At 40.8% G+C, this 17,638-nt stretch overlaps 1 protein-coding gene across 1 annotated transcript in view; it reads right to left on the bottom strand.

The window, feature by feature from the left end:
• The window catches only part of hp1bp3 (heterochromatin protein 1, binding protein 3), a 36,238-nt gene that overhangs the window by 17,970 nt on the left and 630 nt on the right, over positions 1 to 17,638 (bottom strand). The window contains exons 2-5 of the mRNA XM_060852410.1: positions 16,307 to 16,409; positions 15,207 to 15,351; positions 8,698 to 8,851; positions 6,191 to 6,334 (exon numbers count right to left, since the gene is read on the bottom strand). Of these exons, the coding sequence (XP_060708393.1) occupies positions 6,191 to 6,334; positions 8,698 to 8,851; positions 15,207 to 15,351; positions 16,307 to 16,373 (510 nt within the window). The 5' untranslated portion in view covers positions 16,374 to 16,409. The remainder of the gene's footprint in view (positions 1 to 6,190; positions 6,335 to 8,697; positions 8,852 to 15,206; positions 15,352 to 16,306; positions 16,410 to 17,638) is intronic.

Here is a 17,638-nt window from a genome sequence, read left to right as displayed (position 1 = left end):
TAGACTAAATTAAAACATTACTTCCATACCCATTACTGCTTCTTCACATCTTCAACCCTTAATCAGACCTATTAACATCAAAACCTACCTCTGAATAAATATCAAAGATTACTAACCTATTCAACAATACCCTCTCGACTGTTTCCACGACTCACCCAAAACTATGAAGAGATTATAATATTGATCAGCCCTTACCAACCATCTCTCAGGACCTGAACAGATTTTGGAACAAACAGTTAACCAACTAGTAAATACATTAAACAAGGCCACTGTCCCCTTTACTGTCGAAGCAGTGCCTCTACGAAATTGCCTGGATGAAAGAAACTCACACCAGCAAATAGCAAACAAATCTCATGACCTGGCTGTGGTAATCGGTTTAATATTGTTTATTCTTTTTATTAAGTACTTTATAATTTCAAACTTAAAGCATATAGACCTAATAGTTATACCTAACATGTACTAACTTAAAAAGACAAAAGTACTAACACTTCTTAATTAAAAAATCTCAACACCAGGTTATAGTCCAACAGGTTTACTTGGAAGTACAAGTTTTCAGAGCACTGGTCCTTCATCAGGTAGCTAGTGGAGCAGGATCATAGGTCACAGAACTTATAGCAAAATATCTTAGTGTCATACAACTGATGTGACATGTTGAACAAACCTAGATTGCTGGTAAATCTTTTATCTTTTAGTTGCAAGCTTCAATTCATTAATATGTAAATCCCAAAGTATCTTTCAAGTCACATTCCTGAGACAAAGGTATGTATATCACATCTTTAATGCATTGTCTGAACTGAGATGCCACTTAAATAAAACCTTAAGCTATCTTGGGAATTTTTTAACTTCGTCCACCCCAGTTCAATACCAGCATGGCTACCTCTTAATTATGCAAGCAGACCAGACAAACACTTAATCCCATCCGAAGTAACACCATTTAACAAATGTTTAAACCATCTCCGGTTTCCCCAGGACAGAAGTCACACAAACCTTTGTGTACAATAGATAAAACAATGTAACACCATAATGATAGTAAAATTCGATGTGTAAGAACTGCGTATAAAACACCTATGGTAAGAACTGTATTTCAGGATTCTCTTACCACCTTGAATTGTGCAACTGTGGTTGCTGAATAAAAAGGCAATTTTCGCTACTCATGAATTACAATCATCATTTGAATATAATCCTACAACTTGGCACAGTCGGCAGAATCGCTGGGGACAATATCTAAACTGACCAATCACTGACAGTTCTTCCAAAGTAAGAAGTTGCCTTCTTAGCATTATGATCTAGCCCCAGAATCAGTCCTGAACCTTTTGAGAGTTGGCCATGTTTTCAAATCCCTCACATCCAGACCTTCAGCATTCCAAATTGGCTGAAATAACCTATGGCAGGAAACTACCCACAACGCATGAATTCAGGTGACCATGAGTGACCCCAGGTAACTGCCTATGACCTCCAAAGATGGGCTGGCCCCTCCTGACATAACCGAGGAAATGTAACTGAGTTACAGAACTTGCTTGAAGTACTGTTATTAGGAAAGACCCTAACCAAAATCAGGCAGCAGTTTAATATGCCCCAAGGATAGTGGACCCAGGATAACATGAAACAGTTCTGGGGAAAGTGGTAAGGCAAAGGTTAGAGGATGCCACAGAGGTGACTGTTCTGGTAAAATGGACTGAAATGCACACTGTGCATGGACCTGCGACTCCTGGAAACATGATCTAAAAAAATGCCTCAGCCAAAGAAGGGGCCAAAGACTACATGGGAAAGCCTAGACCAGTTCAGGGAAATCTACATGCTCCATCCTTGGGATGGGGTACATATTCAGACCATGAATGTGACTAAAAGAGAAGGACGCCTTCTTCATGAGGCAGCCAAAAGTGCTCTAGGAGAGTAACAGTAGGACCTGCAAGCTGGCTGGACAGCAATAAAACACTGGTTACGTGGGTATAGTCTGCAGAAGACCGACTGGACAAAAGCCACAGCTCGCTGTCAAAAACCCACATAAGTCCCAGAATATAAGGTTTAGGACGATCTGGAAATAGTAATGAGTTCCAAATGTACAAAATGACAAGAGATTTTGAAGGCTATGATTACAGCCTTAAGTCTGCTTTTGTGGCTGAACGTAAATCTGAGCTCATTAAAATGTTCAAGCTGACCAAACAGGATTGAGACCAGAGGGGGACCAATTATTATGAACCGGTTGACCAAGTCTGCTAGCTTGACTGAGATATGGATGCCAAACTGCAAGCCCTACAGGTAGTACAAATAGGACAGACCCTCAGTAACCCTAGAAAGACCCAAGACAAATGCCCAGGGAGGTGTCACTTCTGTGGGAAGGACGGATACTGGGACAGGGAGTGCTGGCAAAAGGGGAAAAGTTGCCCCATGGAAGAAGAGGAGACTCAGAAACTGGGAGTAAGACTAAATCTCCTAGAACAGTTAAAAAAAATCACCCAGCAGCAAAAGCTGCTAAAGTTGACAAAAAAAATGGAAAGTGCCCACCCTGTGTCCCTCTATCTCCGAATGCTTTATGACAGTAGAGGGGAAATCAACTGTATGTGACCATGAGGGTGAGTGACCTGGACACTGAATGCCTTTTGGACACATCAGAATTGATGTGACTATCCCCAATACGAGACCAAACTCCCGCTAGACGGGTCAGTGAGGACAACTTTTGAAGCAGGAGCTGACAGGATCAAAATTAAGATGACCAAACCCATACACACTGAATTTGGCGCTAAGTTCGTAACCTGTCTATGGGTAGGACCTGTAGCCCAGCCACTTGCCAAAATGGATATCCTCACCCAACTGAATTCATCTTTATGTTTCAACGATAGACAGTTAACGTGGTCCATCAGAACCCTACAAAGGAAAAAATTAAAAGATCACCCCATCTGGGCTAAAAACAAGGATGATTGTGGGTTACTAAAATTGGAACCCATGGTTGTTACAGCAATACCATCTTGCACCAAACAGGAAAAAGGGACTTTGATAAAAATCCACAGCACTTACAACAGCCTGGTGTGGCCTATGCGAAAGATAAGTAGGGAAAGTATATTAACTACAACATCACATGGGCTGTCAATACAGGTTCTGACTAAAACCTGTAGAACAGCAGAGGATCAGTCTACCAATATTTACACAGACTTCTGCTACGCTTTTGGCGTTGCCCATGACTTCGGAAGGACTGACCGGACCTTATCATCCAGATTCATCGGGGCAAGAGGAAATAATGAATCAGAACTTGAAACAGTGACTGGCTAAATACCAGGAGAGAATGCCCTGGCCCCAGTTATTACAAATATTTTTGTGTAATGTGCCAGGACTGTCGCGAACACAGGCAGGCCAATATCTCTATCCCAGACAACAGATTTACAGAATGGCAAATGTCATATTATCAGACTGTCAAGTGCTGTAAGTTCTGCTTCCTCACAGGTATCGGCCGCATGGGAGGACCCGTCAGAGGGAGGTCACAACATTGTACCAAGCAAGTGGGTTCTTGTGAAAAAGATCTATAATGAACTCTTAGGTACAAACTGGGAAGGACCATACCAGATATGGCTAATATCCAGTTGTCTGTCAAAGATTCACATCTCCTACATCAAATGGACATTCCATACTAACGGTGTATGTTCTCTTTTTGTAAAGTGCAGTTGCCAATTAACTGTTGAAAGTATATACTATTCCCAACTGTGAGCCATATTCCTGCAAGCCCCTCCATCATCTAAAAGACCCAAGTGGTATATTTGAGCTAGAATAAGAATTGAGTGATCCTCTTTGAAGGGTCTCAGGAGAATCAAAAGAGAGGGACTGAGGGATATTGTATTATTGGTATTTCTACTCACTCAGCAGTTTGCTATATTCATTAGCACCATATTCCCATTCATTCATAACTCTTTAGTAACCTGTTGTTTACTATAATGAGCATTTTTGTAGTGCATTTTACTGTTGCACGATAGACTAAATTAAAACATTAGGTGGAGGTGCTGGTGGTGGACTGAAGGAGGAGCAGCGCTCCAAAAGCTAATACTTCCAAATAAACCTGTTGGACTATAACCTGGCGTTGTGATTTTAAGTTAAAATATTACTTCCATACCCATTACTGCAACTTCACACCTTCAACCTTTATCAGACCTATTTACAGCAAAAGCTACTTCTGAATAAATATCAAAGACTACTAATCTATTCAGAAACAACACGCTCACCACCAGTGTCTTCAGGATCCACCTGAAACTACGGAAAGATTGTAATATTAAATCAGCCCTTACCGAACGTCTCTTAGGACTGAATAGATTGCAGAACAACAAACAATTTCCCTAACTAGTACATACTTGTTAAATACATTGCTCAGACATGAGCTGTTATAGGTGTTTTTACAACTCATTCACCAGTTCACTATAAACATTAATATCATGTTCCCATTCATTCATTACACTTTAGTAACCGCTTGCTTACTATAATGCATTTTTTATTCGTTAAACCACATTTTTGTCATGCATTTTACTACTGCAGGATAGACTAAATTAAAACATTACCTCCATACATGTTACTGCTCCTTCACACCTTCAACCCTTAATCAGACCTACTTACATCAAAAGCTACCTCTGAGTAAGTATCCAAGATTACTAACCTATTCAACAATACTCTCCCGACTGTTTCCACGACCCACTAAAAACTATGAAAACTTACCAACTATTTCTCAAGACCTGAAAAGATTTTGGAACATCAGTTTACCCAACTAGTAAAAACATTGAACATGGGGCACTGTCCCCTTTACTGTCAAAGCAGCGCTTCCATGAAATTGTATGAATGAATGAAACTCTCACTGGCAAACAGTAAACAAATCTCACAACCCAGCTGCAGTAATCAGTTTAATATCCTTTATTCTTTTATTAAGTACATATATGAATTTCAAACTTATTTAGAGCATACAGACCTAGTAGTTTTATTTAACATTTGCTAACTTAAAAGACAAAAGGACTAACACCTCTTAATTATGTAAACAGACCGGACAGACATTTAATCCCATCAGAAGTTAACAGCCACCATATAACAAATGTTTAGACCATCTCCCGTTTACCCAAGACAGATGTCAGGCAAACCTTGATGTACAATAGGCAAAATAATGTAACACCATAGTAATAGAATTTTAACATATCTAAGAAGTGTGTATAAAGAAGCTACTGTAAGAACAGTATTTTGGGATTCCATCGCCAGCTTGAATTGTTCTACTGCGGTTGCTCAATACAGAGACAATTTTCGCCACTCACCGATTTTGGTCATTATTTATCCACAATTCCACAGATGTATCCTATATATCATGAAGGAACTGCACAATGTTTACTGATGGAGACTAGATGAGACAATAGGAAAATTGAGAGATGGGGGTCTGAGGCTAACTTCACAAGTAAATGGGTTTTGGATAGTAAATCAGGGGATGAGGAGGATGGAGAATACTTATATTTGCTCAGCACTGGGGAAAAGGTCCTCTCAAACTTTTCTGACAATTCACAAAAAAAACCCCTTGTGATCACTATTTCAGGACAGCTGGACAAAGGTTTTACCAAAATTCAGACATTTACTCGTCAAGACAGTGAATACAATTACTGGTTAAATAGAGCTTGAACTACCAAGTGTATCCTCAGGCACAGCATTTGGCTAATTTTCAATCAATCAATACTAACAATTTCTACCATCTCTCTAGAAAGCCTGTTCTATAGATGGCTTGCTCACTCTCATTGAAAATGTTTCCAAGATTACTTCCCTTCATCCAAAGGATATGTCCTCCGATTCTGCTGTTCTAGACAAGATGAAATAGCTTGTCATAAATTTCCATTAATGACTCCCTATGGAATTTTAACTATTGTACTTACATAATCTCTCAACCTTCTTTTCATTAGTTTGTCCAAATATGCAATTTACCTAGTTGGTCAAATAGTCATGCAGTAGCTGTATCTTACATACTTTTATAGTTCTCCATACTGTAATATAAAAATGTAGCTATACATATTTTATGAAGCAAAATTACTCCACAAAATAGAGATATTTCACTTTTCTGGGGTGCATTTAAACTTCACCATATACTAACTACACAGTGGAATTGGAATCCAGTTCACATTATCAGATAGTATCTGCATTTTAATTAATTTTCACTGTGTTTAGGGGTAACCTAGAAAATAACAATTACCTGTTTGATAGCACCACGTTGCATCTCCCGTTTTAAGGCTTGCTTCAGGATATATCCTCTGCGCTCCAGTTCCAGTGACGGATACTTGTTAATGATATATTTACGAATGGCAACAACGGAAGCACCAGACTTCTGAAAACAAGCCTGATAAAAAATATACAGTATTTTAAAAATGTTTCCTTTCCAGCTGTGGATTTGAAACAGCTCATTATAATAATCGCTCTACAAAAATGATAGTATTGGAACCAAATTACTTAATTGATAGCAATAATTGCAAGTGCTGCCATAAATGACTAATAACAATATAGCAACAAGCCACATATTAGGTAAACATTTAAGATTTGTACATCATGATACTAACACTCAGATGCAACATCTTTGCTTTTAAATTGGGAAAATGCTAGCTGTAGCTACTAAATGTGTATAAGATACACTGCAGCAATTTGCTAAGAAACCTTTGACATCAATTTCCAAACTAGCAATCTCAACCACCTAGAAGGGCAAGGGCAGTGGATGCATTACCTCAAAGTTCCCTTCTGAACAACATACCATCCTGACTTGGAACTACGTCACCATTGTTTCACAGTGTTGGGTCACAATCTTGACACTCCTGAACAGCACTGTGGGTGTCCTTAGACATCCAAAGATTGCAGCATTTCAAGAAGGCAGCTCACCACCACCACCTTCTTCAGGGGACTTAGCGATGGACAATAAATGCTGGCCAGCAACACACTCATCCTATGAATGAACAAGAAGTTCAAGGTGATCAGACTGCTGCAATCACCTCTTTGCCTATGGCTGGAGTGAATTCCTCATTTTAAATCTGCATCAATTGCTTGGAATATGTTCTACACTTCTTTATTCTTCATGGCAAAGTTGTGTCTCAGCTCAGGCACAGCTTTCTTACAAGAGTCAGATATCATAGTTTCAAGCCCAAACTGAAAAATTTGAATAAAATGGAGACTCTACTTCAGCACAATAGAGAGGGAATGCTGCATTATTCAGAGGCACACAGAAGGGGAGGTTTCCCAATACGCCTGGTCAGCACTATCTTGCAACGTCACCTCAAAAAAACAGTGTATTAGGACACACTTATTATTTCAATCTGAAAGACTAACTAGGCGATGAACTTTACAACTTCAGTAACGACAATGCTTCAAAAGAAGCCTTGGTTGTAAAACATATAATATCGAAATGGAGAATGTTGCAATATAAATCAAATTATATTTCATTCAAAGATGTTATATGGTAACTGCACTGGGACTGATATATGGATATTCAGACTCCCAAATGAGCAGAATCAGAATTCATCAATACCCTCAAAAACATTATTTCATTAAACTTAAAGCTGCAACTTACAAGGAAAGTATTAATTTCTTCATATAGATAGTTCCTGAACTCTGTAGCGTTAAGCTCAGGGTCTGCATTAATTTGCAAGGAATACAATACCTCAGAGGTCTCAAGATTTCTCAGTTCCCATCTAATTCAGTCTTTTGTTAAGGTGGTTAAAAACAGTCCTCCTCATCCTTCACATGCTTACTTCAACACAACTTGCACCCATCTCCCCTACCAATTCAATAGTTAAAAATCACAAAATAGAATTCAGCTTCAGTTATCTACAGTGGCAGCACAGCTCAAATACTGAAGTATCTTGAGAAGCACTGAATAGAAACTGGCATATAAGCCACCAGGAACAACATCAAGCTATGGTACAATTGTCAAGAGACTTCAATTATTGACCAAACCAAAAATATCGTTACTGACCAGTCATTAACTGCTACCACAAATTCAACCCTTCACACTACCCTAGGCTCTGACATTCCTAACAATGACCAGAGTTTCCCATCTTGTACACTCATCTCAAGAACTATTTCCACAATCATTACATTACCCATCCTCATGTTAATTACTTATGCTGAAAATCCTTATAGAAGTCGTTCTCACATCAAAAGCTCCTGTGAAGGTGACTGCTGTCTTTTACACTATATAAACAAAGCTCAGCTGCCATTGTCCTATCCATTACTGGAAGCTGGTTATTGAGGAGCCCCTCAAATGTTGTACTGTTACCCATCTATTTAGATGCTATCATAGTGCCATCAAAATCCACAGGTCTAGTCTCTTCTATCTGAAGATTTCCGGTCAAATGCTCCTTTATTCTAATTGTTCATCTATCAACATTTATTACTAATTTTGGCTCCATGTTTGAGAATTTAGTCCCCAAACTATCTGTTTCTTCACACTGGATCAAGTGCATAAAACTCCAGGGTTTGAATTGCGTGCTATCACGGTGTCAACACTTTCAGATTAACACGCTATGGGGGATTCCATCATTAGAATGAGTTTTTAAACATATTCAAAGATCGATTTGTCTAAACAAAAAGTGAAATCTTTATTTCTGTGATCGGAACTTTCACAGCAGCCAAAAGATATAATTGCTTGAGATGCAATGGGAAAGCTTAACGAAACTTGAAAAGCTCGCAACATCTATAATAGGCATTTTTCCGCACCTTAATAGCTTCAATGACAATAGCATCCATTTTTGGTCGTGTAGTAGCACTGATCTGAGAATTCTTCTGCACTCGAGCCAGTTGACTAGCAGACAACGTAGCCCAAGATGGAATGGTCTTTTTAATCTTCTTATCCTTGGATGGTTCTTTTTCTCTATAACAAGAGTCACAAATACCACTTAAGCACTGTTCACACTAACATTTTCTGGATAAACCATAACCTTTTTGAGTGCTACAAAATGCTTCATGTTTATTAAGTCATTACCTTAATTGAAAAGAGTGACCATTTAAATCAGAACATTGGGAGAGCTTTACATTCCTTCAGATTTATCACAACAACTTTGGGAAGGGGCAGACAGGAACATAATTCAACATCTCAACAGGAAAACACCAACAGTGCAAAACATCCACTATACTATAATAGGTAAATAGCTCAGATTACAATTTGAAACATTTGTTACTGTGTTCAGATTCAATATACTGTTCAAAACATGACAATGCTATAACTCAACTTGGAGGACACCAGTTTCACTATAGAATTATAAATGTAGCTACGTTGGGGATTTTTATTCATTCATTCAGAATGTGGGTGTCACTGTCTGGGCCAGCAATTATTGGTCATTCTTCGTTGCCCTTGAGATAGTGGCACTGAGCTGTTGTCTTGAGCCAGTGCAGACAACGCGCTGTCAGTAGATCCACAATGCCGTGAAGGATGGAATTCCAGGATTTTGATCCTACAACACCGAAGGAACAATACTGCCTAGTCAGAATGTTGAGTGATTTGGAGTCAAAATTGCAGATGGCGATACTGCCATGTGTCTGTTGTACTGTCTTTTTAGAGGGAATTTGTGTCGGTTTGGAAGATACTGTCAAAGGAGCTTCGATGATTTTCTGCAGTGCATTTTGCAGATGGTACACGTGGCTGCTGCTAGCGTCAGGAGTGCATGTAGCTGCTTTGCCCTGGATGGTGTCAAGATTCTGGAGTATTACTGGAGCTGCATTCATCCCAACGGGTGGAGAGTATTCCATCACACTCCTGACTTATTAATTGTGGACATGCACTGGGGGGTCAAGAGGGGTGTTACTTGCTGCAGGCTTTCTAGCTTGTGACCTGCTCTTGTCTGGGTAGTGCAGTTCAGCTTAGTTTCTAGTCAACGGTATCTCCAAGGCTGTTGATAGGGCGGGAATAGTGATGAATAATGTTGCCAACTGTCAAGGGGTGATGGTTATATAGTCTCTTATTGGGGATAGTCATTGCCTGGCATTTGTGTGGTGAATGTTTCTTGCCACTTTTCAGCACAAGCCCTGACATTGTCCGTATCTCACTATGTTTGGACATTAACTACTTCAATATCTGAGGAGTCACGAATATTGTTAAACATTATGCAGTCATTGTGAACATGGCTACTTCTAACTTGGTAACGGAAGGAAGGTTGAAGCAGTTGAAGATGCTTAACCTAGGATACTATCTGGTATGACTCCAATCAGTGGAGAGCTTTCCACCCGGATTCCTGCTGACTCGTTTTTCCAGGGCTCCTTGATGCCAAGCACAAAAACAAGTTTGGACTGAACGGTCTTTTTCCATGCTGTATGACTCTCATTAGTGAGCCAGATGGGTTTTGCTGATTGTCACTTCGTCACTGGACTTTTAATTCCAGATTTTTATTGAATTCAAAATGTCACCATCTGCCATATCTGAATTTGAACCAAGGTACCCAGAATATTACCTGGGTCTTCGAATTAATAGTCTAGCAACAATAACACTACCAGCAGCCTTGCAAAATCTCAACAGCTGGAGCATTTACAGGTCTGAAGCACAAAATATCTGCATGCTAAACTGGTTACCAGATCCCTCACTGACTTGGCCTGAAAATGACTTTATTCACAACTACCCTTGTTCAACTAACGCTTATTAACAGTTTCAACTGAGATTACTGGGATCGAGGAGGAGGATAGTGAGAGTAATGCAAGTTAGATATGCTGTTTTAGAAATTGATGACATTCTCATCTCCTCATCTGAAACAACATTATTTCTTTTAGTATGGACCTGTAAGCTTTTATTAGCTTCTAACATTTAAATGCTGCAATTTGAGTTCTCTTTTAGTTGCTTAAAGAGAACAAAACCAATCCTATGCAATGTAAAATTTCTATTCTCAGTGGCAAATTTTCACAACGCTATTTTTCTGCTTTACCCCCAAACTCCCTATACTTTTCATGCTCATTTTATTTCTTATTTGCTCCATCTTGTCTTTTGTCCTGATACTCCTTTTCATTCACTGCGATCTACCCATTTAGGAAGAACAATGGGGAAAATTGTATTCAAGAGAAAATGTAGTTTTGCTTCATTAAAACATGGAACTGAGGAATATCACAACTGAAGATATTCAAAAGTCTGGAAATTTCTATTCTACTTGAACCAATATCATGGCTGCAGTGATTACAGTCTGATCTGTGAAAACAAATTAGATCACAAGATTAGGAACAGAATTAAGCCATTCAGCCCACCAAGTCTGCTCAAGTGATCACAACTGAAATGCTTCTGAACTCCAGACTCCTGCCTTCTCCCCATAACCTATGAAACACTTACTAATCGAGAACCTACTTTCCTGTCTTAAATATACACAAGACTTCGCCTCCATAGCCATGAATTTCATGGATTCACCAACACTCTGAAGAAATTCATTTTTACCTCTGTTCTAAAGGCTGCCCCTTCATTCTGAAGCTGTGCCCCACTCGTGAAAACACCTGCTCCACAACCACTCTACCAAGGCCTCTCATTACTTTCTAAGTTTCAATGAGATCCTCCCATCTCCCTCATCCTTCTAAATTCCATAGAGTACAGATCCATAGTCCTCCAAGATAGGTGAAGGTGCTCCTCAACTAATATGCTGTTCACCCCCAGGGTCACTGTTGTAAACCTCCTCTGGATTCATTCAATGCCACTATATCCTTCCTTAGATACTGAGGCCACAACTCCTCTCAAATTTCCAAATGAAGTCTGACAAGAGCCTTACACAGCCTCAGCAGGACATCTCTCCTCTTGTATTCTCTCCATCTTCAAATAAATGCCAACACTGCATTTGCCTCCCACACCGCCAACTTAATCTGCACGTTAACTTTCAACAGAATCCTGAGCTAGGATTCTTAAGCCCCTCTGGAAGCCTTTTCCTTTTCATAAGATAGGCTATGCCTCTATTCTTTCCACATAATATTCCATCTGTCACTTCCTGGTCTACTTTCCAAGCCTGTCCAAGTTTTTCTCCAGCCTTCCCATTCCTCAACATTACCTGTTCCTCTCCATATCTTTGTGGCATCTACATGCCCTCAGTTCCTTTGGCCAGATCATTAGTGTATAATGCAAATAGTTGTGGTTCTAAGTGACCTCAGCAGAACGCCACTAGTCACTGGCTGCCATCCTGCAAAAGACCCCTTTTATCCCCACTCTTTTGTCTTCTGCTAATCAGCCAATCCTCTGTCCATATCAGCACCTTACCCCTAACACTACAGACTTTTATCTTATTTGGTAGTCTCCCTGCTTGGCACTTTGTCAAAGGATTTATGGAAATCCAAACAGATCATGGCCACTGACTTTCCTTTCTTTAACTCGCTTGTCACTTCTTGAAAACATTCCAACAGGTTTGTTAGAAGTGGCCTCCCCTTGACAAAGCTATTCTGACTCAGCCCTATTTGACCACAGTCTCATCCCTAATAATGGATTCTAAAATCTGACCAACGTCAGAGGTCACGCTAACTGGCCTATAGTTCTGTCTGCTGCTTCCCTCCCTTCTTAAACAGGGGTGATGCATGAGTCATTTTCCAGACCTCTGGGTCCCTCCCCAATTCCAGTGATTCTTGAAAGATCACCACCAGTACCCCAACAATCTCCTCCGCTATCTCTTCAGAACACTGGGTATGGTCCATCATGTCCAGATGGCTTATCCACATTTAAATCTTTCAGTATCCTCAGTACATTCTCCTTGTGATGGCACTACACTCATCTCTGTCCCCAATTCTTAAAGTTCCTGTTTGCTGCTGGTGTTTTCCACTGAGAAGACTGATACAAAGTACCTATTCAGTTCCTCCATAATTTGTTTCCCCATTACTACTTCTCCAGCCTCATTTTTCAGTGCTCCAATGCCCAGTCTATCTTACTTTTTATATTTCTTAAAAACTCTTGTAATTTTTAAAAATATTGCTAGCTTACTTAACGTCATATTTCATCTTCACACTACTCCACCTAGTTTTATTACAAAGTTGTCTTCTGGTGTTTGAAGATTTCCCTGTCATTGTCACTACATTGTATGCTTTTTCTTTTTGTTTTTATTTTGTCCTAGACTTCCCTTGTCAGCCATAGTTGCTTCATCCTCCCCTTAGCATGTTTCCTCTTCCTCGGAATGAATTTTTGCTTTTCCTCCCAAATTAGCCCCAGAATCTCCTGCTGTTGCTGCTCCACCATCTTCCCTGTTAGGGATCCTTTCTAATCAACTCTGGCCAGTTCCTCTCTCATGTATGTCATTACAATTATATCTGAATCAAGGTTCCTTCGCTTTTAAGTTCCCTAATCAAGTCTGCCTCATTACACATCAAATCCAGAACTGCCTGTTCCCTACTGGGCTTTACTGCAAGCTGCTCCAACAAATCCACTTGTAGACATTCCACAAACTCCTTTTCTTGGGATTCGCTACCAACTTGAATTCCCCAAACCACTTGCATATTGAAGTCCCCCATGATCATTGTAATAGTCCCTTTCCTACAAACTTTATCCACCTCCTGCTTTAAATTCTTCACATCCTGATTATCACCAGGAGACATGTACATGATTCCTATTAGGGTCTTTTTTCCTTTGCGGTTCCTCAACTTAACCCACACAGATTCTATACCTTTCACCTCTACCACTTCTCGCTATTGATTTAATTTCATTTCTTACTAACAAGGCAACAATGCCCCCTCTCCCCATCTGCTTGTGATTTTGATAGGACACATATCCTTGGATATTTAGTTCGCAGTCCTGATCCCTTTGTAGCCACATCTCTGCAATACCCACATCATACCGACCAACTTCAAAAAGTGTTAGAAGCTCATTTACTTTATTTTGTGTATTGTGTGCAACACCCTCAGTCCTGCATTGATTGTCTGCATACCTGCTGTGCCCGAAGTTACATTCCTGAGCCTTTCCATACTCAGTCAGAGTCCTACAACCCTTCAGCTCAAACTGGTCCACGCTGATCAAAATGTCCATGCATGCTAAGTCTACTTCCCTGCACTTGGCCTATATCCTTTTAAACCTTTCCTATTCACAGTACTTGTCCAAATGTTGTTAATGTAACTACTTCAACTATTTCCATAGATGTACTACCCTCTTATAAAAAAAGTTGCCCGTCTTTAAAAGCTTCTGTTTTATTCCTTCCCCTCTAAACCTAAACTGATGCCCTCTAGTCTTTGATTCTCCAACTCCTGGGAAAAAGACTGAGTGTATTCACTCTATCCATGCCTCTCATGATCTTATACACTTCTCTAAGATCTTCCCTCAGCCTCTTACACTCTTTAAAAAAAAGTCCTAGCTTGTCCAACCTCGTCCTATAAATCAGACCCTCGAGTCCTCGTAAGATTCTTGTAATTTGGTTGTGTACTCTGTCCAGTTTAATAACATCCTTCCTATAGCAAGCTGACCAAAGCTGAACACAATATTCCAAGTGTGGCCTCACAATGTCCTGGACAACTGCAACATAATGTCCCAACTTCTGTACTCAATGCCCTGACTGACGAAAGCCAGTGTGCCAAAAACCTTCTTCACAGCCCTGTCTACTTGCGACTCAGTCCTGTTCTGTCCTATAACTTGTTCTGGAAACTTTAATAACCTCTGCTCAGCCCTTTCCATACTTTTATTCATAATTTTCTTTGCAACTGAGCCCACCTTCTACTGTTTAGTTTAATGCAGTATCTACAGCCCTAGTTATGCGATTCGTCAAGATTCTGGTCCCAGCATGGTTTCATACAGCCCTTTCCATCAGAATATATTCCTCTTTCCCCATTACTGTTGCCAAGGTCCCATGAATTCAAATCCATTTTTCCCACACGAATCTTTGAGCCCATGAGTTTGCCTGTTTAATGCCATTGACCCTATGCCAAATAGCCTGTGGCTCAAGTAATCTGGAGATCATTACATTCTTGGTTCTGCTTTTTAATTTAGCCCCTAGCTGTTCATACTCCCTCAGCAGAATCACTTTCCTCTTTTTACCTATATTTTTGGTTCTTACTTGGATCATGACAACTGGATCTTTCCTTTTCCACTCCAAATACCTCTGTATCCCAGATAAGATATCTTGAATCTTGGCACCAAACAGACAGAACAGCTTTCAGGACTTTCAATGCTGGCTAGGTGAACAGTGTCTATTCCCATGATGAAACTATCCCAGTTATCATCCTTCTTCTCCTGTTATTGGATACCTTATTACACTATCAATAAAATGTGTATGTATACACTTGCCAATCACCACACTCATACTTACTCCTTTTTAGGTTCCTCTGGTGATTTGGTTTCTTTCTCTTCATCTCCACTTTTTTCTGCTTCTTTCTTTTCCTCCTCCTGGGTTGAAGTGTCATTTTCAGGTTCCTCCTCTGCTGACACGGATTCTTCTGATGTCACATCAGCATCTTCTCACAGAGAAAAGGGAAATGAACTCTGAGCAAATCTTATAAATGTAAGTGCTGACCACTGGAATCTGCTGCCTGTGAATCAAGCTAACAAGCTCCAATTCAGGCCGCTTCAGGGACACACCACACATTTCAGTTGAGAGCACATAGATACAGGTGGACAGATCCAATGTTTATGACAATGCCATGCTTAGGTTGGATTATAGTTGAGATATAATCAGCGAACACCCGCAGGTTATGAAGAGAGAATTGGTGAAATAAATCTTATTGTTAACTTGGATTAATGCACAAATTAGATATTTTTCTCATTAAAATCAAGGTTTCTAGGTAATATGTACAACATAACTGTCAGGTAACTGCCATCTTAAATAAGGGACAATCCAGGTAAATGGTCTGACATTAAACAGAACTGTCATTGGCAGGTCCTCTACCAATGACAACTAGGTAATTAACAGTGGCCAAACACTGAAATTATGTGCCCTTGCCCAAATTATAGGAATAAAAATAAGGGGTTTGCCATTTCAGTCTGAGGTGAGGTGGTATTTCTTCACTCAAGGAATAGTCAGTCTTTGGAAATCTTTCCCCTAGAGGGCTGTGGGGAAGCTGAAAAGTGGATCTGCCCCAAGACAGAAATTGACAAGATTTCTGAATAATAATCGCATCAAGGGAAATAAGGATAGCCCAGGAAAATGAAATTGACCTACAATGTTGCAGCAAGTTTGAGGGGCTGAACGACCAACTCTTAATCCTGTGTTTCTACGAGCATGACATCTGCTCATCAATATGGCCGGGCCAAAGTCCGAAATATGATGAAATACTCAGCATGCATGAAAAAAGGGGCAATCAAACACTTTGGAAGCTTGATACCATCTAGAAGATCAGTCTGCCTGAACCACTGCTGACAATTCACTGTATATACCACATTTTGGAAGCAAGATTTCAATATAATTGGTACCTGTAGTAGGTTTGTTTTTCACAGGTGTGTCCTGTGCAGAAGGACTTGCATTCCGTCGAATAGGCATGTCTTCAAAGTGGTACTCAATGCTCTGTTAAAGAGACTATATAAAACAGTTTGAGCCAAATACTATTAGCGGATAACATGTAATTCACCAAACAATCTGACAGAAGAGTTTGGATACTTTGGTTCAGAAGTTCCCAGTTTGGTGAATAAGTGTAGGTTACTGCACAGAAAGCTCACTTCCAGTTTCAGTACATGAAATAGAAGTAGAAAGATTGTACCTTAAAAATCTCTAGTGCAGCAATGTCTAACAAAAGTTGATCAAAACTTTAAATTTATTCTAGGAGAAAGTGAGGTCTGCAGATGCTGGAAATCAGAGCTGAAAATGTGTTGCTGGAAAAGCGCAGGTCAGGCAGCATCCAAGGAGCACGAGAGTTGACGTTTTGGGCATGAGCCCTTCTTCAACCACTTTCTCCATTCCTGACCTGTTGCGCTTTTCCAGCAACACATTTTCAGCTTTAGAATTTATTCAATCAGTCTGAACCGTACAATTACAGTTGTGGTCACAGAACACGAAAATATTATTCTTCTCCTCACCAAATCCATATCGACTATAATCCCAAACTAAACTAGTCACACCTGCCTGCACATGGCCCAGATCCCTCCAAACATTTCTTATTCATGTACTTATCTAAATGTCTTTCAAATGTTGTAACTGAGCCAACATCCACCACGTTCTTTTGCGCCTCATGTATTTTTAAAATCTTTCTCCTCTCATCATGAAAATATTCCCCCAGTCCTGAAATACCCCACTCGAGGAAAAAGCCATCTGCAATTTACCTTATCTGTACGCCTCAATTTTATAAGCCTCTGTAAAGTGACCCCTCAAACTCCTAAGTTTGGGGGCGGACGGGAGGGCGATGCAAGGGGAGGGGACGGGAAGGCGGGGAGGGGGCGATGCAAGGGGAGGGGGCGATGCAAGGGGAAGGGGCGGGAGGGGGCGATGCAAGGGGAGGGGCAGGGAGGGCCCTCTGCTTCTGCTTCTTGGCGCGGCGCGGGGAGGGCGATGCCAGGGGAGGGGCGGGGAGGGCGATGCCAGGGGAGGGGCGGGAGGGGCGGGGAGGGCGATGCCAGGGGAGGGGCGGGAGGGCGGGGAGGGCGATGCAAGGGGAGGGGCGGGGAGGGCGATGCAAGGGGAGGGGCGGGAGGGCGGGGAGGGCGATGCAAGGGGAGGGGCGGGAGGGCGGGGAGGGCGATGCAAGGGGAGGGGCGGGAGGGCGGGGAGGGCGATGCAAGGGGAGGGGCGGGAGGGCGGGGGAGGGCGATGCA

This window comes from Hemiscyllium ocellatum, chromosome 37, assembly GCF_020745735.1.
Source record: "Hemiscyllium ocellatum isolate sHemOce1 chromosome 37, sHemOce1.pat.X.cur, whole genome shotgun sequence".
Taxonomy (NCBI): Eukaryota; Metazoa; Chordata; class Chondrichthyes; order Orectolobiformes; family Hemiscylliidae; genus Hemiscyllium; species Hemiscyllium ocellatum.
This window is presented reverse-complemented; position numbering and strand designations above follow the sequence as displayed.